This window comes from Panthera leo, chromosome D1 (assembly GCF_018350215.1).
Source record: "Panthera leo isolate Ple1 chromosome D1, P.leo_Ple1_pat1.1, whole genome shotgun sequence".
Classification (NCBI taxonomy): domain Eukaryota; kingdom Metazoa; phylum Chordata; class Mammalia; order Carnivora; family Felidae; genus Panthera; species Panthera leo.
In genome coordinates, this window is record NC_056688.1 from 109396041 (window position 1) to 109419546 (window position 23506).

The 23506-nt window shown below is 47.0% G+C and overlaps 2 protein-coding genes across 12 annotated transcripts in view; both read right to left on the reverse strand.

Annotated features, from left to right (window-relative positions):
- Nucleotides 1-2248: 2248 nt before the first annotated feature.
- On the reverse strand, nucleotides 2249-12853 carry RBM4B (RNA binding motif protein 4B). Of its 9 annotated transcripts, none has more exons than XR_006193639.1 (5): nucleotides 12655-12848; nucleotides 11548-11971; nucleotides 5785-6461; nucleotides 3323-3373; nucleotides 2249-2368 (listed from the first exon to the last, which is right to left on the reverse strand). XR_006193639.1 is itself a non-coding variant. In XM_042905242.1 (4 exons), exons 2-3 carry the CDS (start codon nucleotides 11957-11959, stop codon nucleotides 5794-5796), a joined length of 1080 nt encoding a protein of 359 aa, XP_042761176.1. In that variant the 5' UTR covers nucleotides 11960-11971; nucleotides 12655-12848; the 3' UTR covers nucleotides 2249-2368; nucleotides 5785-5793. The 9 variants fall into 9 exon arrangements, 4 of the variants coding, with proteins under 4 accessions (XP_042761176.1, XP_042761173.1, XP_042761174.1 ...); XR_006193638.1 differs by having other exon boundaries at nucleotides 3293-3373; XR_006193640.1 differs by lacking the exons at nucleotides 2249-2368; nucleotides 3323-3373 and adding exons at nucleotides 2690-3292; nucleotides 4027-4188.
- Nucleotides 12854-18382: 5529 nt separating this feature from the next.
- SPTBN2 (spectrin beta, non-erythrocytic 2) overlaps nucleotides 18383-23506 on the reverse strand; it is a 39428-nt gene continuing 34304 nt past the window's right edge. For all 3 annotated transcript variants that reach the window (XM_042904886.1, XM_042904887.1, XM_042904885.1), the window contains exons 27-37: nucleotides 23043-23287; nucleotides 22811-22949; nucleotides 22463-22547; nucleotides 21992-22188; nucleotides 21549-21691; nucleotides 21383-21458; nucleotides 21247-21297; nucleotides 20805-21025; nucleotides 20117-20290; nucleotides 19574-19616; nucleotides 18383-19246 (exon numbers count right to left, since the gene is read on the reverse strand). In XM_042904886.1, coding sequence (XP_042760820.1) covers nucleotides 19013-19246; nucleotides 19574-19616; nucleotides 20117-20290; nucleotides 20805-21025; nucleotides 21247-21297; nucleotides 21383-21458; nucleotides 21549-21691; nucleotides 21992-22188; nucleotides 22463-22547; nucleotides 22811-22949; nucleotides 23043-23287 — 1608 coding nt within the window. In that variant the 3' untranslated portion in view covers nucleotides 18383-19012. The remainder of the gene's footprint in view (nucleotides 19247-19573; nucleotides 19617-20116; nucleotides 20291-20804; nucleotides 21026-21246; nucleotides 21298-21382; nucleotides 21459-21548; nucleotides 21692-21991; nucleotides 22189-22462; nucleotides 22548-22810; nucleotides 22950-23042; nucleotides 23288-23506) is intronic.

Genomic DNA, 23506 nt, shown 5'->3' on the forward strand with positions numbered 1-23506 from the left:
TTGCATAAATAATTGCCCTTCTCTGAGTTCACACAATACTTTTACATTCCTCACAGCAATTACCATTTTCATTGTGCCATCCTCTCAGCTGAGACCTAATCTCATCTCTCCTGCCCCTCAGTGGTTCCTTGTGCAAAGCCCTTAGGTTCTGGCCAACAACAGGTGCTCACCAAATGTTAGGGTGGGAGAGGCATAGCTCATTCTGTTATTTATGGGTTGATTAACCTCAGGGATTTAAACCCTACCCCTTTGCCCCTTGAATCACATGTCCTTATGAACGGTCCTTTTTCTGTTTACAAGGTATGTTTTCCCCCTTTAAGACAAAATGTCACCCTTTTTGGCTTCATGATCAGGGGACAGACTGCTGCTGTTATGTCACATAAATTTCACATATAATAATTTACTTCTGTTTCTATACAGAGTAATTGTGATTTTGTTTTTTAATGTTTATTTTTGAGAGCGAGCAAGCAAGAGAGCGTACAAGGAGAGGGGCAGAGAGAGGGAGAATCCCAAGCAGGTTCCACACTGCCAGTGCAGAGCCTGATGCAGTGCTTGAACTCACAAACCGTGAGATCATGACCTGAGCCGCAATCAAGGGTCACTCAACTGATTGAGCCACCCAGGCGCCCCCAAGAGTGATTGTTTTAAGAAGAGTGAGTCTGATCCTGTTACCCCCAAACTTAAAACCCTCTAATGGCTCCCAGTCTTTTAGGATAAAGGTGAAATTCCTAAGATAGCCTGTAAGGCTCTAATGAACTGTGCCTAGAACTTCCCTCTTTAGATTCCTACTGCACTTTCTTCTGCCACAGAGCTCCCTTTTTGGTTCCTAGTGTGGGTCTCACTCTTCCTGATCAGGGGCCTTCACATGAGCTGCTTCCTCACTTGGACTAGCAACTGCCAGTCTACCGCCCAATCCCCCGATCCCCCATCCCCGTCACTGTTGTGTTTTCAGAGCGTCCTGTACTCCACCCTCCATTGTGCTTACAAAAGATGTAATTAACGTTTGTTTCTCTGCTAGGAACCATATAGGCCTCCCCTCCTTCATCACCTAAATCCTGGCTCATAGTAGGAAATTCAAATCACTGATCAATGAATTCAGGTGCTTTTATTGTGAGAGGTTTCGTGGGACTCTGAAATGGTCTATAAAGAGAAATTTGGTCTTTGGATAAAAGGGATTTTGTATCCACAACATGCAATTTCTCATGGTAATAACAGATTTAGAAATACATTTGTTCCTACGAAACGTCCTCACATTGGCTGGAAACCAACCCCTTTCCCAGTATGTTATTCTGGTGCAGTGAAAGGACTTTTTAAAGGAAAAATATTTTGTATGATTGTGCAAGGCGTTTCCCCCTCCTTACATAACTTATTTTATCATCGAAACCGTGCTGTCCAGTAGCAGCCACTAGCCACCGTGGCTAATTATAAAATAAAAAAACTGGTTTCTCAGCTTCACTAGTCACATTCAAGTACTTAACAGCCACATGTAGCTAATGGCTATAAATTGAGAATAGCACAGATGTAGAACACTTCCAACACTGCCAAGATTTTATTGGACAGAGTTGGTGTAGAACTTTTGCCAATGCTGGGTTTTGGGTTTTTTGTTTGATCTGTCAGGGAGATAGAAATCAAGGTATGTTAAACTGTTACATTAAAAGTTCCCACACACCCAAAGCACACAGGGAGGACCTGACATTTTGATGAGCTCAACAAAACCTGTACATACTTATCTTTGTTCGGCCTGGTACCTTGTACATGAATGACAAGGAATCCCAGTATCTCTGCCTTTTTTAAAAATGTAAAACGGATAGCCCTGCCTCCTTAGGGAATGTTGAAGCTAACACGGGCCTCGTGTACTTTTACCACTTGGTTGCAGTGGTGCACGGACAGGTTAGTATCTCCAGACTGTTGTATCCTACCCCTAAAAAATCGGGAAATTTTGCTCTAAAATTCACAGGTAGTCAGAATTTACACACCAGCATTTCCATCTAGGTTGCAATAAATAAAGCTTAAGTAGCATTGAATCCATCACTAACCTTGCTTTTCTAGGGACCTAAGCAACATCCATAAATCTTTTAAAAAATTATAGACATGTTTAATTGCAGGATGTTGTCCCTTCTGATCATTAATACCCTACTTGCTTTTCTGCTCAAAATATGACATGTTCTCCCTTTTTGGTCTCATAACTATTATTCACTTTAGGCAAAGTCTAATCCTAGCAGAATATTAATACCATAGGAAGTGAGACTCGAGTAGTTTTAAGTGAATTTAATTGAACAGATGAAGTCAAATAGAGTCAACCTGATGTCGTTGGAGATATTCTGGCTTATTTTTTCCTGGTAAGGCATTCTAATCTGAGTTTGCTAACCTGTAAAGTGAAAAGAGCAACTCATTATTTAGACAGAAGGAACCCGACCATATGCAGTAGCATACTCGTCAATGTCTCAAGATGCTGGCTAACTTTTCTTCACCCATTACTGACTGAAGCCATATTACCTAGACCGCACCAAACCCCTCCTTCTACATCTAAATTTCAGGCAATTACTCATTTGAATTTTGTAGTTTGAGCACAACTAAGAAAGAACCAGAAGATACAAGAGTTAGAAGATACTGGCAGTAAATAACAGTAGTAAATAACTGGTAGTAAATAACAGTATATAACGCAACAGTAAATAACACAAAAAGGTACTTAAGTGTTAGAAACGTTTATTTGTCAAAATATTAAAAAAAAAAAGTGGGAGGAGTGGAATAAAACAAGGCTAAATTTCAGCTAATGCTGTACCACGATCACAGGTCAGACATAAAAAAACAAAACAAACAAAACAACCCCCCTCCCCCAAAACCCCAATGGTCCTAGCAGTTTCAGAAGATTAGCTTCAATGTTAGAGTCCAGAGCTAACAGAGAAGAGTAAAAGGTCGCTTGCCACTACATGGTCATTTTAAAGGGAAAGGAGATGTTGCAGGTAGACAGGGAGAAGGGTTCAACTCCTAAGGAAAGCAAGATAAGAGGGGTTCCACTGTACAGGAAAAAGGGGATGCCAGCATAATCCTTACCTAGGGCTGCTCAGAGGCTGAGAATATAAGGAATAGAGTGAAAGGCTACAGAGACTAGTATCAGGAGGAAAGAAAAGTCAACTTAGAAGAATTAAATTAAGAAAGAAAACATAGTTGGTCACAAACTCCTTTGTTTACTGAAACATGAAGCAATGGAAACATCCCGGCAAAGGGGACCGCGCGGAGCAAGTTCTCATATATGACCGCAGCCCGAGGGTTCAGTCCGCAATTATCCTACCTGAAAGAGAGCACAACACAAGAGGCTTACACAATGCCTGGAGAGCAGCTTGGCTCCGAGCACAAGGGCCCTGGTCCCGTCCTGTATTCCAGGGGGAAAAGAACAAAGAACAAAACAAAACCAAGTCAGACTGGATCAAACTTACATCCCATGTAATTACCAAGGACTCTACTTCTAGTTATATATATAGAATTAGAAGCAATCTATCTGGCAGACTGCTGTGTTGGTGATAAAATACATCTTTTCCACTCTCTTACCATCTTTTAGGCAAGACAACCTCTGTGATACAAGGCTACTGTCACTGCAACAAAGGGCATACGTGGATATTATCCAAAACCGTAATTTAATTTTTAGGTCCAGAAAAAAGCAGAAGATGCCAAGATCTCAAATATGGCCAACTGTACTACTCTAAATTTGTTTCGTTTTACTCTTTCATAAGTAAACAAGCTTCATAAACAGCAATCACAAAGCATATCAAGGAATGGTTCATTCACCCTCCAACATACCTACATGTCATACTGTCACACATTTAGAGCCATAATTCCAGGAGTTCCCCTAATTGATCACATCTCCCTTACCAAATCAAAGGAAGAAATCCTAAAATTCCCTAATTCTCCCATTGATGATGGGAACTCCAGACACCAATGGCTGGGGGAGAAAAGAAGTTAACTCACACCAAGTTCCTCTACTTATTACAGACAAAGGGCCAAATCTTGGTCTTGATCTGTACCAACCGACTTCAAAAGTTGTGACGTTCTTGAATCAGTTCTGCTAGGGTGAGACCCAAATTCAGATCCCCAACAGTTCTGGAGTATTTCATCCTGGCAGCCTCATTAACATCAGGCTCCTGGGACTGCAACCAACTCAGGGTTATTCAGTCCATTTGAGGTTCACACCTGGAAGGTAAGTTTCTTTAAAAGTCATCACTAAAAAGAGGTTAGTTGAACAACCACTGCTTGCAGTCAAAATTCACTTTAAAATACCTTAACGATACCCTTTTAAGACCATAGTACACTAATTTAACTTTGAAACACATATGAGAAAAACAGAAGTCATCTGGTAGATGATACCACCTTTAGAGAAATATCCTGCTTCATGGCAGATCCTGCTGCATTAAAAGTAAAAATTAAGGCAAGCTACACAAAGTATAAGATTACCTACACACACATGAAGATACACCACTACACAGTGGTCTCAGGAGATCCCAGTCGTGTCATGGTCACACAGGGTATAATTCATCACAGGTTCAAACCATCATTTGCTTCTCACTACATAAAAGGGCAAATTCCTATTGCTTTATTTTCTTCTACACATATATTTACCAACAGGATAAGTTAGGAACCCTGGAAACTCAGCGGTAACTCCATCTGACCTCTCGGGTAGGCTTCCAATTCAAGTGATGCTTGATTTCAAAGCACAAGGAAAACCATGAGAACAGAAGTTGTCGTGATGCCACTTCCACTCAGATGAAGAGATTTATCAAGCTCTAGACATTACTGCTGATTATTCTTGACATTCCAACATCTTTGGCATACCTTGTCTGAAGTAGGGGCACCACCAGTGGGATTTTATACCCGTTAGAAAATTACCTATTCTCCTAGTTCCTTATAGGTTCCTCTTGAACACAAACCAAAAACTGCTAGAAGAAATGAGAAGTGTTGGGGTTCTACACGATAGTAACACAGACTCTGCAGAAACGGGGCTTAAAGTGCCCACGCAGAAGAAGATGCTCTGGATTACCAATAAGGAAAGGACTCCATGGGACAGTGGCATCAAAACATTTTGCTTTCAAGGGTCTTAGAACTAATAAACACCTGAAATTTATAGATCTTTATTTGGCTTACAGCTCTAGGATATTAGAAGAGCTTCCTCTGATAAAGGCTAATGACCTAAGTAGTAGTTTTGTTGGCAAGTGAGAAGTCTAAAGTTGTAGTTAAAATTCTCACCGTGACATTCATTCGTAACTCCTGAACCCGTGCTCTTCAGCTTAGACCACAGTGACTTTCATGGTGGAAAGAGAGTCATTTTGGAGTCAGCAAGGCCTGAGTTTGAACTCTACCTCTCAATTGTCAGATGACCTCAAAGTACTTAACCTCTCTGAGCCTTTGTTCCCTGCTCTGTAAAAGAGAAAACATCTTAAAGGCTTATTGTGTAGACTCAATAATATAATGTACAAAGAGGGGACTCAACAAATGTTCTCTTAACTACATTCTGTAACCCAGATTGCTTACGCTTGATTAAATAATATTCGCACTAACTGAGTTTGTTGTTCTCTCAGAAGGAAAAAGTTGGTTGGAGTCGTACACTAAAAAACCCAAATGAACCTCTGGCCTAAGCTAGAGAAATATTGAAAACTACTACTATGTAATTTATACCACTTGGAGACCGTCCTGACAGCAAACAAACAGGTGGCTTTAGCCTCCTCCATGCAGCACAGGTCTCTTTCAAGGAAACAAAATAGAGTCTCTTAACCACACCCACCCCACTCTCACCTCCAGTTTTTAAAAGGCTGAGTACCGCGCTCGGTCCACATACTGCTCTCGCTCATACCGGGCCATGTCATACAGAGAATTCCGTGCAGCTGCTGAAGCCTGAGACAGCTCACTCTCTGGCCCATAACCGTAGCCCTCTCCAACTGTGGGGAGCACAGCTGCAGCACGACGCAGGGGGCTCCGGTCCCTTCCATAATAGGAGGAACTGTTGGCGGCAGCAGCAGCCATAGCAGCCGAAGTGGCGGCAGCACCTGAGTTCGGCAACAGGTGTCTGTCGTAGGGATCAACAGAAGTGGAGTTGAGGTGACCGGTCACAGCTGTGCTCTGGACTTGAGGCAGATGGGACATGGTCTGCTCCGCGTAGTTGTACGCAGAAGCTGCTGCCGCCGCTGCCACTGCCTCGTAAGAGCGGACCCGATAACGCTTATAGTAGTCGAGTGCTCCATATGCGTCGTTGTAATACATGGATTCCCCGTAGCCCATGGTGTAAGGCGTGCGCACTGCTCCATACTGTTCATTATACTGCTCGGTAAAGTCCGCCACACGGCCTGTACGATCTACTGGACACTCTTTTGACCAGTGCCCCTCTTTCCCACACCGATAGCAGCCACTCTGGTCTCCCATCCCAGGGGCAGTCCGAAGCCGGCTGGTGGACAACTGCACGTGCATTCTTTTGCCTTGAGAAAATAGATGCAAGAAGACTTATTATAACTCAATGACATTCTTTAATCCTCCCCAAAACGAAAGTAAACTAGTTGGTCTGAGACACACATACATACGCACATTCCTGCAACCCTATTTCAGCAATTCCCTCCAAAAGATGAAGTTACTTTTCAATATAGAGGACAGCTAGGAACTTTGAGTTCTCTGCGATCAGTCAATACTTTCTACTTACACCAGGCTGACCAGATTCCCTCCTACTTCTGTGTCCACAACGTTCCCTTCCTTCCCCCTCTCCCCCCAAGACAGAAACTGAGAAACTTTTCAGTTCAGCACTTTTCACTGCTAAGATTGATTATAACTGTAACGATTCAAGACCTGCCATTTCTTCCAAATCAGATAGCCAACGACACCTCAGTTATGCCACATCTGAAAAGCATCTTACCAACCTCTCACTGATTTACTCAGGGCAATACAAGGCCTGAGCATTTAACTGTAGCTTAAAAACCACAGCGATCTTCCGTCCATCTTGTTTCGTCCAGCCATTTCTGCAGATGTCACCAGAAGGCTATGTTGGGTACACAAATCATACCTGGCTCATCATCTGCTTCACCTCCAGTACCTCTAGGAGTTATAAGGCCCTCCAGATTTCAACCCCACCCCACATTTTTCAGCAAGGGTGAATCCATGCCTACCGTGAAAAAGAAAACTTGACCAAGGTCTCTCAACAGCAAAAATTAGAAAGATACTGAAACAGTTCTGGTTTCTTCGGGACAATGTGTTCCCATGTAATGGAATGACCAGCATTTCATCCTGCAGCGTAGCTTACGATCTTCACAGGGGATTATCTACTTCTTAGAAAAATGCAGCATTTACCTAAAGGTCTCTCTGGGCACCCATATAAACAAGCAACATCCATTCCTCCAGGAAATGACCAGCACCAGGAACAGCTAAGAGAAGAAACAATCTTTGCCCAGGGCTTATGTACCACCATGCCCAGGGACCCTTACTGATGAAAGCATCCAAGGTCTTTAAAAGCAGTTTGAGGAAAGGATTATTCTTGGCAGTATTTAGTGCCAAACTGCCTAAGACTTTGGAGATAAAGTCAGTTACTTCTCAAATCGTGGCCAAAAGGCAGCCACTGGAGGCAGAGAACAGGGGCTTCGCATCACTCTTAAAGGCTGCTCGGAACAAATCCCCCCTCCACAATCAGCAAGTTGCTCTCTCTTTAACAGACCTTGTTCTGGATGCAGCTATGCGGATAGGAGGCCTCGTGCTCCACCATCCTGTTGGAAACAGCCCGATTCAGGACGGCAGCCAGAACAGTGCCATGCACTGACCCTGAGAGGGGAGCGGGTTAGTGCAGTAACATCACTTTAGTCAAACTCAGTTCCGCCCAGTGTCTAAGATTCATACCACCCCAGTTTCTAGTACTTGCCGCCTCCAAGTTAAAACCTTTTCTTTAGCACAAACAAAAGTGCTCAGGTTCTTCTTCTAGCTGCCGGCAGAGATGCAGCATCCACCATCACCACTGAGAGTCAACAGATGCCAAATGGCAGTCATTCTCCGAAAGCAGCATTTAGCCACCCATTGCTTTCAGAGATTTAAATACTCCCATTCTAATTCTGAGACGTTAGTAAGGACCCTGGGCTAACTATGTTTAGAACAGAAATACGGATTCTTTTTTGCTCCAATTTATATCCCAAACGTACAGTTCCCTATGACTTAGACTGGAAGACACAAGGTACTTGGTTTCCAAACATGCATGGTGACATGAACCTGTGTGACAGACACAAACTGCTCCAATTCTGAAGTTGGAGTAACCATGCCAATCTAAAAAGTAGCCAATTGAGAGACCTAAAAGCACATTAAAAGAATTTTTTTCTTGAGAAACAAAACTCAGTAATTTTTGCTTGATGTTTCTATTACTACACCCAGTCTTCATTCCTGTTTTATTGAGTAGAACTCATAAATTTATAAACATCTATGGCAAAATCTACCTCTGTAGTAGCTGTGAAAAGGATTCAGGTAAAATATTTTTTTAACCAGCATTGAAAGATCTGAATAGAAGTGATAGTTGTTTTTTCCACAATGTTCCAAAGGTCGTAAAACTAGGGTTTTAAGTCCCCTAAAGTCCTTATAGTTGAAAAATACTGTGCTTCTCTATTACTTTAAGGAACCAAGGCAAAGAATGTCGAAAGATTAAATTCTACCACTTTACTACACTTGGAGAAGCCAAAAACTTAAAAGATTTTCTGAGACCTCCAAAAGTCACTGAAATATGCTGCCAACGTTTCCCAGAAAACCGACCTAATAGAGGTGTTTTCTTCTGAAAACTGGAACAGAAAAGATTATTAAAATCCTGAGAGATGGGCCACTTGGGGTCCTAAACACTGAGCTCCTATCCCGTGCCTGGACCCAGAGAAGGCTGGGTGTGTAGCTGACCCACAAGGGCACTCCAGCTTAGTGCTTGTTTACATGTTGGGGGAGGAGGGGAACAAGACACCCGAACTCATGCATCATTCCCAATTCAGCTGCTTCATCATTCCCAATTCCCGTTCACTGCTACACGTGGAGAGGAAACAGGTCCTGAAAGACCCAGGTAGCTGAGGTTCCGCTGTTTCCTTTCTTAAGTCCTGAACGCAGAAGCCTAAATTGGCAGCTATTAACATATAAAGGTTCAAAAGATGTTCAAAATGGCCCTCTTTTAAGAGGCCACCTTCATTAGCAGTTGACTAAAAAAAGGCTTTATCAAAAAATGTGACAAATTGGTATGTAGATTATATTTTCTTTAAAACCCTTAACATATTATCCAATGCTAAACTTTCTCTTGTCATCTGGAAAAAAAAAAAAAAAAAGAGCTGGTTATAAAAATGTCTATATATATAACTCGGAGTGGAGTCCTTTCTCCAGAGAAGCCAGGCTAAGAACATGAAAACCAAATAAAGGATTTTTCTTTTCCAATAATGACGTTTTAAACAATTCATGGATCACCATTACTCAAACACCCACTTCCTAGAGTAATTAAACCTGGTTTATTAAAACACACGCTCTTCCCAAGCCAGCGCCCCCCAATTAATTGACTTCTGTACGCATACTTTTGCCCTCATCTTTTTACTCAATCGTGTTATTAAAAAGGTAAGGACGTGGAGTATTACACTACTAGGATATCTTTGCAGAGTTTGTACCCGGCTTTAACTGCATTCTTTACATGTTGCTACCTGTCAAGAGAGAACCCCCCCCCCATTTTTTCCAAACACTGTCCAGTCATGTTCTTGTCTCAAGTGAAAATAATTAAGAATATTTTTAAAGCTGTCTAAAGGGCAACAGCTTTCCAAAATAATAAAAAAAAACAAATAAAATAGGTAAATGAGTAAAGCGTAACTATCAAATCATAAATCAGTTTCTAACCATAATGGAAACACACTCATTGTAGCAGACGACACTCCCCTTTCATCCTATAGTGCTTTACTGTGAAAACATTTTCACATCTATTACCTCATCCTAGCCTCACTACCATCCTGTGAGGGAGGTACTGCAGGGATCATTAATTCTATTTTGTAAGTGGGGAAAACGAAGCACAGAGAGGTTAAAACACTTGGCCAAAGTCACACAACTAGTTAACGGTAGCAAGTTATCTGTGACTTTCACCCTGTACCACAGAGGTGACCTAAAGGCCAGGGCACCAGTGGCTGAGGCCAGAGCAATGTGATGCACACTATTCGCAATCTACACTATCCGCAAACTTTCTTACCCTTTTCCGGTCAACTTTTCCTTGTCTCCCATTTCTTTTCTCACTGTTTTCTAGGTTTAGCAGAGGACACTTAAATAGTTCTCAACAAATTTTAGCGGCACTCAGAAAAAGTGGTGTTAATTTATGAACCTGGAAAGTGGCTGTAAATGTGTGGCCCAAGATGATACTGTCAACAGAAAACTTCTTGTGGAACGGCACTCTCCAACAAAACTTTCTATGATGACAGAAATGTTCTGTATTTACACTAGTTCAGTCACCACTAGCCTGCCTCATGTGACTTCTGAGTGCTTCAAATGTGTGCGGTACAACTGAGAAAATGAATTTTTAAATTTATTTAATAGCCACATGTGCCTAGTGGCTACATTAGCACAGCTGCAGAGTCTTCAGACAACCTCAAGGTATTAAGAAGAACAGATGTACCTTTACAACTGGTAAAATTAGGGGCGCCTGAGTGGCTCGGTTGGTTAAGTGCCCAACTCTTGATTTCGGTTCAGGTCATGATCTCATGGTTCGGGGGTTCAAGCCCCACATCTGGCTGACCCTGCAGAGCCTGCTTGGGATCCTCTCTCTGCCCCTCCCCCACCCACACTTGCTCACTCTCAAAATGAATAAATAGACTTAAAAAAAAAATTACACAATACACTCTACAACACCCTTACTGGAACCTCTCAGAAGCAAGACCATCACCTCATTCAACCTAGTATTTTTTAAAATTTCCTCTATTTTTCCATTAAATAATAGTAGGCCAAAGAGAATAGTCCAATGGCATGGTTTTTGGCCCTGCTTGTATAGTTCACAGACCGAATATATTTGAGCACTCAAAAGATACTCCCCCAAATCCAGGTTTACCATCTAGATTTTTAACAGGGATCTCTCTAGATGTCTCTGTTCCTCTTTCCTACAACAACCTATCACCCAAGGCAGTAAAGAGTACAAAATCCTAGGCATTTAAACTCCTATCAGGAAGATAAGGCTTCCTGAATATAACAAAAGAAGCAGGTAATCCACAGACTTTTATCCTCCCTTCTCACATGAGGTGCTCATTTGCCCAGGCAGAGTAAACTTCCAGCAGAACTCAGATAAATGAAGACTGTGGGATAAAGTAACCCACAGTCTGTGATTCTATACAGCTGCGGAGGAACATCTTGGCTAATACATCTGAAAAGGGGAAGTGTTTGCTTCTCCCAAGAGTAAACCGTACCTAAGAGTGGTAAACATGCAATCTATTATATCGGCCAAAATAGAACTGAAGACACCACCCTGCCAGCCACGTGGTCCTGCATTCTTATCTCTGTCTTGACCTAGACCCCACTACTCAGTTCTGCCACCCAGATCCCAGAGCAGTTCACCTTGAAACTCTGTGTTGTCAAGGCCCCTGATGGCCTCCACTGCATCCTCTGCCCGCTCCATGTGCACGAAGGCATAATCTTTCACGATGTCACATTCGATGACTGGACCATACTCCTCAAACTTGGCGCGAAGCTCTTGGTTGGTACAGGTGGGACTGATGTTGCCCACATGCAACTTGGTGGAGGCTTTGCTCTTATTCTTGCTGGCTTCCACATTGATGTTCACCCCATGCAGCTTGTAGTGGTGCAGGTTGCGTATGGCATCCTCGGCCGCCGTCTTGTCCTCTATGTGCACAAAGCCGTAGTTCTTAATGATGTCACATTCCAGCACCTTCCCATACTGCTCGAAGAGTGAGCGGATCTCCTGCTCTGTGGCCTCCCGGGGCAGATTTCCGATGAACAGCTTCACCATCCTGACAAGAGCCTGGGAGGGAAGGAACAAGATTTCCAAAAGTTGGGGGTGGAGTGGGGAATTCCAGTGCATTGCATTTGGTTTAGCCCTCCAAAGAAGTTCTTGGCACCTTCAAGATTCATATAAACGTTCACATAAACGTTCATTATTTTTTCAGTAGAGGGGAAAGGTTTGTACTTAAGGGGTAGTGTGAGATGTGACACACAAACAGGAGGTCGGGGGTCAGCATGCGTGGCATAGCCTATCATCTCCGTGAAACGAGGAGCATTTAAATAACAGGGTTGGCTGCTTTCTGTCTTAAAATACTGTTTGGGGAGGGCAGGAAAGAGCTCAAGAAAGGGACAAGAGGCATGTTATCTTGAGTGACCCCGGTAACGAGGTTTTGGAGGGAAATCTGTGCACGTCTCCTCCGGGCGGTAATACCTTCAAAGACACTCTAAGAATAAAGAGGCTTCCTTGGCCCCAATCTCGTACTCCCCCAGCGACCCAACCTCCAGTTCTTTCGCCCCAACAAAGACTAGACTCAACCCGACCCCTGCCCCGCCCCCTCCGGAGACCCGGCCCCGCCTCCTCCCGTTGTCTTCCCCGGACCTCCCGCAGCCAGAGAAACCCAAACCTTGTTCAAGCCCCGTTCGCCAGAGGCCCAGCCCGGCCCACCCCCGGGCTCCCCACAAACCCACAAGACCCACTCGCACCTCCGGGTGGCGGCGGCGGTGGCGGCGGCTCCAGCGTCAGAGAGAACCCTACAAAATGGCGACGGCCGCTCGAGCCTCGGCGCGACCGGGCCCTTTCTCGCGCGCCAGCTCACGCACGCGCGAGTGCGCTCTGCCTCCTTCCCCTCCCCCTCGCGGGAGCCGGGCGGCCAATCCCGCAGCCGCATACAAATGACTGCCTCGGGCTAGGCTCCCAGCCGCCCTGACACGAGGGCGGGGCCAACTGGTGACGTCGCTGCGGAGCGGAAGTCAGTCCGCCCCCAGCCCCGGCTAGCCAATCAGTACCTTGGAAGCGGGGTTGGGGGAGGGTCGGAGCTCAAGCGTCAGAAGGGCTCCGGACGCAACCATTGCCTTGGTGTAATCGGAAGCCTCGGATGTCGCTAATCATCACAATGGGTCGTGCTATTGGGGGGTGGGGGCGGGTAGCTGATGACAAAGGGTTATCTCGCTGGGTCCTCTAACCTGGGGTTTCTTACCGGGCTGGCCAACCTCTTTGGTAGCTTGGGATAACATTTTAGAAACAAGGAAGCATTTTAAGCGTTTCAAGCAGACGTAGTCAATTTTTGTAGAGCTTTAGATATAACAATATAACTTAGTTTTTTTCACTGCAAACATGTTATCCACTGGTGAGGAAAGAGAACGAAAGATGGCAGAGCTGGGATAGCTCTATGAGGCATTGCTATCCAGGCTACATTTATCAGTAACGTTTTGTTTGCTCATATACATATGTCGGCTGGTTTTCTTTCTCTAGGTAGGGTATTAACTCTGATGTGTGTCCTTCACGGTCCCTGGTCCGTGGTGAGCACACCAAAAGAATACTTGGTGCAGAGGCCCAGAGAAGTTCCTTGTTTGGACGGAGGGAAGGGGTGAGAAAGGGTCTCCCAAGTCCACGCCAAGCTGCTGGAGGTCTAGGCAACTGTGATTCCTCAGCACTTTCTAGCATTCAAAATTCAGCTGTAGTCCAAGGGCACCTCCTGGTGGCAAAAGAGAAGCTATTTAAGTGGATTACTCACTGTCATCCTTGAACAAAGAATAGACGTTTATAGAGATTGATGGACCCAGTTTATCTCTGAGTGGAGCATGCCAGTGAGGTTGTCAATCACCATTGTTCATTGTGGTGGCTCCAAAGAAGCTTCTCTGATACCATCAGGTACAAATTCCCCAGGGTGCTCTCCTCCTCCCCAGCTACTTTGATAAGTTTCTTTCACGGAATTCTTTTTTTGTTTCCCACACCATGTCAGAAGAGGCACTGTCCTTACAAATTTAATACAACTCATGATTTCTCCTACTGCTACTTCTCTCCTTCCCTCCTCCTCTTGGTAATTTCCAGTTTCTCTCTACACTCTTTTTTTTTTTTTTTTTTTTAATGCTTGTTTATTTAGAGAGAAAACACATGCTCGAGGGAGGGGCAGAGGGGGGAGAGAATCCCAAGCAGGCTCTGCACTGTCAGTGCAGAGCCTGAACCCACAAACCTGAGATCATGACCTGAGACAAAACCAAGAATCAGAAATTCAACCAACTGAGCCCCATAGGTGCCCCAACGCTCAGACTTTTTTTTTTTTTTTTCAACGTTTTTTTATATTTATTTTTGGGACAGAGAGAGACAGAGCATGAATGGGGGAGGGGCAGAGAGAGAGGGAGACACAGAATCGGAAACAGGCTCCAGGCTCCGAGCCATCAGCCCAGAGCCTGACGCGGGGCTCAAACTCACGGACCGCGAGATCGTGACCTGGCTGAAGTCGGACGCTTAACCGACTGCGCCACCCAGGCGCCCCAACACTCAGACTTTTAAAACGTGTATAGGGACCTCCTCATCCATTTGTGAAATCGCTTTCACTCATCTTCACTATTAATGTTTTCTATCTTGGCTTCTTTCTCTGTGTTCCAGGCCAGATTTATTTTCAAATATAGAGTCTGAACCTGCTATTGCCCACCTTTGAGTGCTGTGTTTTGGGTTCTGTCCACCTTTCCAATTTCCCCAAATTTTCTGAGGTCACCAAAACTAATGTCTTTTTAACACATTTCACCCTTCTAAAGATTTCATTTCATTCACCATCCTTTTCTTCCCTGCGTTTTTATATTGTTCCATCTCCCTTCCCCCCCCCCCCCCCCCCCCATCTATTTCCCTACTCTTATTTATTCTGTTTTATCTCAGTTCCCCTTCCCTCACAGGCAACGATTCTAAGGAGTTTAATGTGTATTATTTTGTGTTTTTGCGAGACATGTCTTTTTAGTGCGCATATGCTTTTTCCATGTTAAGAAATGTTTTGTTGTGGAAATTTTCAAAAAGGCATAGAGACAGGATATTATGACAAACTCCTATGGACCCTTTACCCAGCTTTGACAATTACCAACGTTCTGCTTATTTTATCTATCCTCTATACTTGTGTGTGCACGTGTGTGTGTGTGGGGGGGGGGCTGGAGTGTTTAAAAAGCAACCTGAGATGTAATGTCATTTCACCTATAAGGCCTTCACTATCTACCTCTAATTAAAACATCAGCACTATGCTAATATTATCTAATCTTTATATTAAAATTTCTCCTAGATTGTTGCAAATACGTCTTTTTGCAGTTGGTTTCTTCTAATGTGGATATAAACAAGGTCCACCCATTGCGCATTGTGTAATTGTGCAATGCATGTAATTGTGGGTAAATTGTGTAAATGTTTTATGCAACTTGTGTTGCATGGCTCATTGTTTTAATTTTTCTGCTAACCGCTCCTCCCCCCCTCCCCCCGGGTGTTGCTGTGTGATATCTAACCACTGTGTAATATTCCCTAGTGTGCAATCACATATTTTACCTATCCATCTCTACATGTAGGACATTTAGGTTGCCTCCAACCCCCCACCATTATAAACAAGGTTACAGTTAATACCATTATGTTAATTATGTGTGCCCTAATGGATCCCTGTGAGAATTTGGAGGGATATAAACCCGGGGTGGAATTGCTAGTTTGCTGGGTCATAGGGCATTCTTGGAACTAACTTATCTAAGTAGTACCAAGTTGTTCTCTGGAAAAATTATACCAGTCTAACCTCCCACCTGCAGCACGTGAGGGGCCCTGTATATCAACTCTGCCAATGTTGGACATTATCCAGTTTTCAAATTTTTACCAGTATAATAGGTGTAAAGTTTTTTGGGGTTTGTTCTTCTGTAAATTTCCTGTTCATATCTTTTGCTCATCTTTCTTAGTGGTAGTAATCTCCTCTTTGTTATCGATTTGCAGGATTTTCTTGTGTATTCTAGATATAAATCTCTTATTGGTTTCAAATATTTTCTGTCGTTCCACTAAATTATCAACGTTGTCCATGATGTCCTTCATTGAACAGAAATTCCTAATTTTTTATGGAATCTCATTTTTGTCTTAAAGTTTGTGCTTTTGAACTTTTGTATAAGATGTCCTTTTCTTCCCCCTGGAGTCACAAATATATTCCCCTACATTTTTCTCTATTAACAGTAATGTTTGTCTTTTTTACATTAGGTCTGTAGTCAATTTAAAACAGTGCCATCCAGGGGTGCCTGGCTGGCCAGTCAGTGCAGCATGAGGCCCTTGATCTCAGGGTTGTGTGAGCCCCACGTTGGGTGGAGAGATTACTTAAAAACAAAAACTTAAAAACATGTTATTTTCTAGGAAAGACATTTAAAAAGTAAAATGAAACCGTTGAAGTTCAGTTTAATACTTTTGAAACCCAATAAAGCTAAAATAGTTCAACATATAATCAATATAAAAAGTATTAATGAAATATTTTTTTTCCTCTTCCGTTTTTGAAACTGGTGAGCATTGTACTTACAGCACATCTCAATTTGGACTAGCCACATTTCAAGTGCTGGGTAGCTACATGTGGCTCATGGCTACTGTCTTGGACAGCCCAGATCTAGAGTTCATCCTTAGAGGTGATGTTCAGTAAGATGACAAATACATTTTTCTCAATCCATTTTTATCTGCCCATATTTCCCCGTGACTTGTGGTGCCTGCACTTACTGCATTTTTGTGCTTTAACCTGTCTTGTATCCCCCACTCTCCATTTCATTCTCTTTCTGGAGCTTTTCTTTTCTTGCACTCATATCCAAAGGGATCTCTTAAGACTTACTCCCTGACCTTATGCTGATCCTCTTCTATGTCCTGTTCTTAAGGATTCATGTCCTCAGGCAGCTTCAGCTGCCCCCTAGATGATGCTCAAACCACATCTCCATTACTTCTCCTTTCACAGTGACTGACTGCATCCTGCAAGACTGCTGTACTTAGCTGCCCTACTGACATTCACATTTCACATGTTAAAACGATCATTTCTTCATTAATTTCTCACTCCTATATACATTTCCTTCTAAAATTTCCCATTCTTGCTCTCCCTCTTAACTCCCAGGCTTGCCATGTTGGAGTGTCGAGTCTGAGGGCTCGACAGTGTATGACTTTTTCTTCCTTCATACAGTGGAGATTTTACAGTTGTACCCGAAGAACAAGAGAAGGTTGTACTGATGTATAGTCCCACGACAGATTGTTCAGTTACATTTATCCAACATGTTTACTGTAGGATAGATCTGAATCTGCTTTTCTTACGAGAAAGGGAGAATTATTCGGTGAGCTATCTGGTCTACCAGATCTCATGTCTGGAGACCATTCTGGGGCTGTGTTGTGCCAGTCCTGGGCCTGCACACACCTGACTCTCTGTCGTGGCTGACGATGGTCAGGGGTCTACAGAGCCAGGGCCCTTGGCCAATTATGCTAAATATAGAGCTGCTTACGGGAGGGGGTGGGGGAGGGGGCATGGGTGAAACAGGTGATGAGGATTAAGGAATGCATTTGTCGTGATGAGCACTGGGTGATGTAGGGAATTGTTGAATCACTAGAGTGTATACCTGAAACTAACATAACACTGTATATTAACTATACTGGAAGTTAAAATTTTTAAAAATTACAGATAGGGCTGCTTCTCTGGAAAGATCTTCTCTGAGCCCCCAAAAGAAATGGTTGTGTATTTATGGGGAAAAAATGAAAGAACAAAGCTTTTCCCGTAGGAGGTCACCAAGGCAATACTATTGCCTGAAACTTCCAATTGCCAGCCAAAGACAAAGGAGAAAGCTACCGGGTGTTTTTTTTTTTTTTAATACTTCACCAGATCTAGAATATATTCTGTTGTATGTGTGTGTATTTACACACTTTGCATGTACCTCGTGGCTTCCCAGGGTGATGTCATCCTACCCGTCAGTGGAATTTGCCACTTAATCTGATCCCTGTCTGAACTCCCTTGATCCTCTCCATTCGGGAGGGAAGACGGGGTCCATAACCACCCCCTCTGTGCTCCACTCTCCACTGCTGGGCTGAGCAGTGGCTGAGACTTGCTTGTGGCAATTCAGTCTTTCATTTTTGAAAATAGTTGAGAGAGTCGTGAGTAAAGAAAGTTGTGCACCGGGGAATTAGTTGTTCACTGCCTTTAACATTAACAGTGCTTGTTAACATACTGACCCATGGTGAACTTCTTTGGTCTAAAACTGAGGCTTGCCATTAATCAACCCAGCAAACTGGAGGTCATTATCACGGGGAAATGAGACCAAAGTAGGGAAGCTCTCAAGATAATGTGGTTCTTTGATGGTTTGGAGGCTGGGGGCATTGCGGAAACCTGACATACGGGAGACCAGAGCCAAAGGCAAGAACGTGGGCATAGGCAGAGGGGCTTGTGGTCGGGAAAGCAAAGACACCCAGAAGCAGTAAGACAAGCTGAGCTGTTTAATCACCTCCTTGGCCAGACTCAAGGCTGTGGTTGCCCTCGGACAACTCACACCTGGAAGCCATTGAGCGTTGCTGCAGATGGGCAGCCACTCGAGTCAGAGGACGAGTTAGGATGGGAAGGGGGAATTTCGGCACCTCTGACTCGGCCATCTGGCAATCTTGCCCCCAGGTCCTGCTTCAGCTCTGAGAGGTTCCTGGCTGGTCCCCAGGGGCAAGGAACCGAGGGGCATGCCCTAGCCGTGGTGGGAGAATGACCTGAGGCAGGGGCAGCCATTCCCCACATGGCCTATGTTGAGGGTGCAGGGCTGTCCGCACCGGAGTCAGGGTAGAGGCATAGGGCTGGGGGACAGGGAAGAAGTCAGGAGGCGGGAGTGGAATTGGGGGTTGCCTGGGTCCCACCACCAGTCTGGAATTAAATAGCAGAAGAGGAGCATTGCCCTTGGGAACACTGACTTGTCCCCCCCACCCCCCAACAGTTCCTGGTGATGGGTTGACCTTGGCAACAGACCCTAGCAGCAGGCAGTTGTCCTGACAAGAGGGTGGTCCCTGTTGACAGTCCCTGGCAGTTTCCTGAATACAGGGAAGAAGCTGGCCTGGGAGTCTCGCCCCCAACTACTTGCTCTTCTTGAAGAAGCTGAAGCGTTTTTCTCTCTCTCGTTCTCTGCCGTCCTTGCTTCGAAGCACGACAGGCCCCTCAGCCCCGACCGGTGATACCGGGGGCATGGTCATGGCCCGAGTCATGCCCCGGGCGGCACTGGGCACCGCTGGCTCTTCAGGCTCTCCAGAGGCAGAGGACGCAGTCGCAATGGCTGCATTTACCACCCGCAGCCATGAGCTCATCTCTGCCTGCGGAGGGCACGGGAAGACAGGTGGTCAGCGTCAAGGCAGCCGGGCTGAAGCTGTGGCCTGCAGACGCTGGGAAGCCGAGGAGGAGCAGGCAGGGAAGTGTTTGGACTATTTTGTCTCACTGGAGAAAATGACCCCTTTAAGACGGGGAACAGGTTTTTGGGTGGCCTTCACAAACGTCCAGGTGGCACACTGTGAGCTATTTGCTCACGAAGAGGGAGACACTTAAGGAAAAAGAGAGGAGAGGGAAGAAAGGGGAATCTACAACTGGAAGGTTCTGAGAATGGCCCAGAGATAGAGACGCGGGGGGAGAAGGGGCAAGCTCACCTCATCCTTGGCCTGGAATAAATATTCTTTTCCATCCTGCAAGCTGTTGGGAGAAAGAGAAGCCTCAGAGCAGAGCTGAGAATCTGGACCGGCGACACCAGCGCTCGTGGAGTCCCAGTGATCACCCTGAGAGCAGGCTGGAGGGCACGTTCTGCGCATCCTGCACTTTCCCAGCGCTGTGCAAAAGCAGGCCCTTCCTGCTTGGCTGCTGAGGACCACGGTGAGCTCACCTGCATCCCAGGCTGTGCCTCCTGCACTGGCTGCTTGCTGGCAGGCAGAGGCAGGCCCCTGGAGGTCCCCGGAGGCAGGCCGCCTTCAGATTTCCCATGCACGATAATTTTTTGCTTGACATCAGCAGGCAGGCCCGCATCTTGGTGCTCCTGCGGCCTGAGTGCAACCAGACCCCCTCCCGTTCCCTCACCTACATCTCTGTCTCCAAACACCCAGCCCTGTGACTCGATTCCCTCTACTAGCTTGTGGCTCCCCTATACTTCGTATCGCCCCCAACTCCCCTCCCATCCTGAGGGCACTTTGCATTCCTACCCCAACTTGAAGACGTGTTTGCGCTTTCGATAATCAAAGGCGACGCTGCCCTGGGCCCTGGCCAGGCTGACAGGCACTTCTCCGTGGTATGGCACTCCTGTGCTGGCTGCCTTTGCATCCTTATAAAAGCCAAGGCTCCCACGCCGCAGGACGCAGTACACGTTTTGCCATGACCTGGGAGGGATGTGGTGTAGGTGATGAGGTGAGACAGGTGACTGGTCTCTATGGGGCCTAGAACCCTAGCTTGGGTGTCCGAGGGCTTCCAGTGCCATTCCTGTCTTTGGGCCCCTTATCTTTACACACTCCTGACCATCACCTGAGGCCCCTGCTCTTCTCTTGGGTCCTCTCCCTCTCCCAGAGGACCCTCCTCCTATACCATACCTCTTCCCTGTCTATTTGGAAGAGGTTCCAGGAAAGCCTCTTTTTATTTATTTTATTTTTCATGTTTATTTTTGAGAGAGAGACAGAGCGTGAGTGGGGCAGGGGCAGAGAGAGAGGGAGACACAGAATCTGAATCAGGCTCCAGCCTCTGAGCTGTCAGCACAGAGCCCGACGTGGGGCTCGAACCCACAAACCACGAGATCACGACCTGGGCCAAAGTCGGACGCTCAACCGACTGAGCCCAGGGAAGCCTCTTTAGAAGGCAGGAGCCGAGAGGCCACCGACGCTGTGCGGCCAGGGCCAGTACCTGTTGGCAGCCTTCTTGCCAAAGGCCTCCATCTCCTGTTTGCGGCATAGCATCCCTTCCATCTGCTCCTGGGCAGAGAGCTCTGGGCCTCGAGGAGGCAAGGTGGCAACCCGGGCTGGCTCCGATGACCTGCTCTGGGGCATTACGGGAGGGGCTGGGCCTCGCGTCCGGGTCTGCTTCTCCCCCCGTGGCCCGTTGGCCTCGTCCCCTGTGCCAGACCCCTGTGGGCAAAATGGACAACAGTGTCAGTGTCAAAGGACCAGATGGGAAATACCTAGCCCAAATGTCATGAAGCTTGAAGTCCAAGAGCTGGTCTTCCCGCCGCCTGTTTCCTCTGGGCCCCTGTCTTATCCTATCCCCGGGATCCCCACCGCCTGGCTCACACCCCTCTTCTTCCCTTCATCTCCCGTTATTAACACCCACACCTCTGGGTGAAACTCACAGGTCCTTCTGGGAAGCTGCCTTGCTCCAGTCTCTGTTGTTCCAACAGGGGCTATGAGGACAAAAAGCTGTAAGAGGACATGCAAGATGGGGGGCTAAGATCCTGATGGGGGGGGGCACAGGGCAGTGGGGGTCACCTGAGGGGACTCTGTATCTGTGCAGACTCCGTTGACGCTGGCCTGCTGTGCAGATGCTGGCGGCCGGGGGCGGGTTCTGGAACAGCAGAAGGTGAGACAGAGCGTTAAGTCCTTGGGTTGCTCAGACTCAGCCGCGTTCTCTGTCCCCAAGGGTCCCAGCTCTCACCCATCCCGGGTGGCATCGGGAGCTGTTTGGCTGTCCACCAGGTCCCCTTCAGACAGACCGGCTGTGGGCTCTGGGGCAGGGGGCTGTTTCCTCCGTTCCTCCTCCTCCCTCTTTCTTTTCCGCTCCTTCTCCTGCTCCTCCAGCTGTCAAAACATTCTGGGGTCAGAGCATAGAAGGTCGCACTCAAAAGGACCAGGGAGGGCACTGGGGAAAGCTGAGATGCCTCAGCTCGCCTGATGGAACAGAAAGGATAGAAAATAGAATTTCAAAAGAAGGTGGGGATTAGAAGCAACGGGGGAGCTGAGGGCTCTTGGAGCCGTGGTACAACAGGCACCCACGGCTCACATCCAGGACACGCTGGTACAGTGGGAAGGGAAGACACGTCTTCATCAAGCAGGACAGAGCGCAGGTCTGGGGCAGTGGGAGGGGAGGGCATTCCTCACCGCGGTGAGTTTCTCCAGTGCACTGAAACGTTCCTCCCAGGCCACTGCGGACTTCTGGAAGGCCTCATGACGCTTGATGAGGCTCTCGACTTCATCGACTGTGCAGCCCAGCTCAGCGCTTCTCACCAACGGCTCTTGGCTGCACAGCCAGGCCTCCGCCATACCCGCATCTCTCCCAAATACGAGCACCTCCAAAACTGGGGGGTTGGGGGGTCAGGAGGAGATAGCAGGTCAGAGCACCAGCAGGGCACTGTTGCCACAGCGCTTCAAGAACAGGGACACAGAGGGAGCTAGTGCCCCAGGGCAGGAGCGCAGGGCAGAGCCAGGCAGTACCAAGGGCAGGCACCTTGAATTCCATGCCCAGGCCTCTTGGTCTTACACACTCTGGAAACTACAGGGTGCAAGATCCCCAGCCCCTTCTCCCAGGGCCTGGTGCCCTCAGCCAGTTCCCTGGCGCCCACGGCAGCTCACCAAGCTGGAGCCAGTCCATTTTCTCCTGCCACTTGTCTGCTGTCTCCTGGCGCCGTGCCTGCAGCTGAGACAGCTTCTCCGAGATCTAGGGGGCAGAGATGTGAGTTAGCACCCAGTAGGACCTTTCTGGGGTCTCTGGAGGACTCACACAGGGAACTAGAGATTTCTGATTTCAGGAGGCAGACGGTTCTGGGGGCAAGTTGGAATGGGGAAATCGTGAACAGCACCAAGGGGAAGGGGGTGGTTCTGCGAAGGAAGAACGAGAGGGAGGAGGAAGACTCAGAGGAGAGATCAGCACCGAGGCCTCCCCCTGTGAGGATGACCTGGCTGCACCCACACCTCACCCACCTCCTCAGCTGCGTAGTGGCTCCTGGCAAGCAGCCCCTGCCCCATGTCGATGCAAGAGGAGAAGCGGTCGGCCCTGGCCTCTATCTCTGCCTTGATGCCCTGGTGGTTCTTGATGACCAGATCTGCGGAGGACACATCCCTGGGGGTACAGAGACCACATTACCGCTGCCCACAACCCTGTCCCAGCCCCCAGCCCACAGCCCTCGGAGGCTGCAGGGCACCGTGGCCTCACCGGGGCCGCTCCTGGGCATCCATCTGCAGGTTCACCCCATCCATCCACAGCATCAGCTCCCGGACGGCCTTGAAGAAGCGGAACTTGTCCGTGGTGTCCAGGAGCAGCTGGCGGCGGGCGGCAGAGCTTCCCTGAAGCTGGGTCCAGGCCTCAGCCACCGCCTGCATGTGGCGGCCGATCTCCTCAGCCTTGTCTCCAGCATAGGCCTTCTGGAGCCGATGGCCATCATCCTGCACCTGCTGGACCTGTGGACCCCCCCACCCCCGCTCAGAGTGAGGCAGAGCTGGGGGACTCCAACGAGCAGGGGTCTCTCCGGTCCTGGTCTCTGTGCTCTATCTCCCATCCATTTTACCAGCCAGAGAAGCAGGAGGCAGAGCAGAGGGTAGCGGCCGGGAAAAATGAAGGCCGGTGCCCAGAGTAAGCCCTGTCATACCCTGCCCTGCTGGGTCTCAACATGGGGCCTG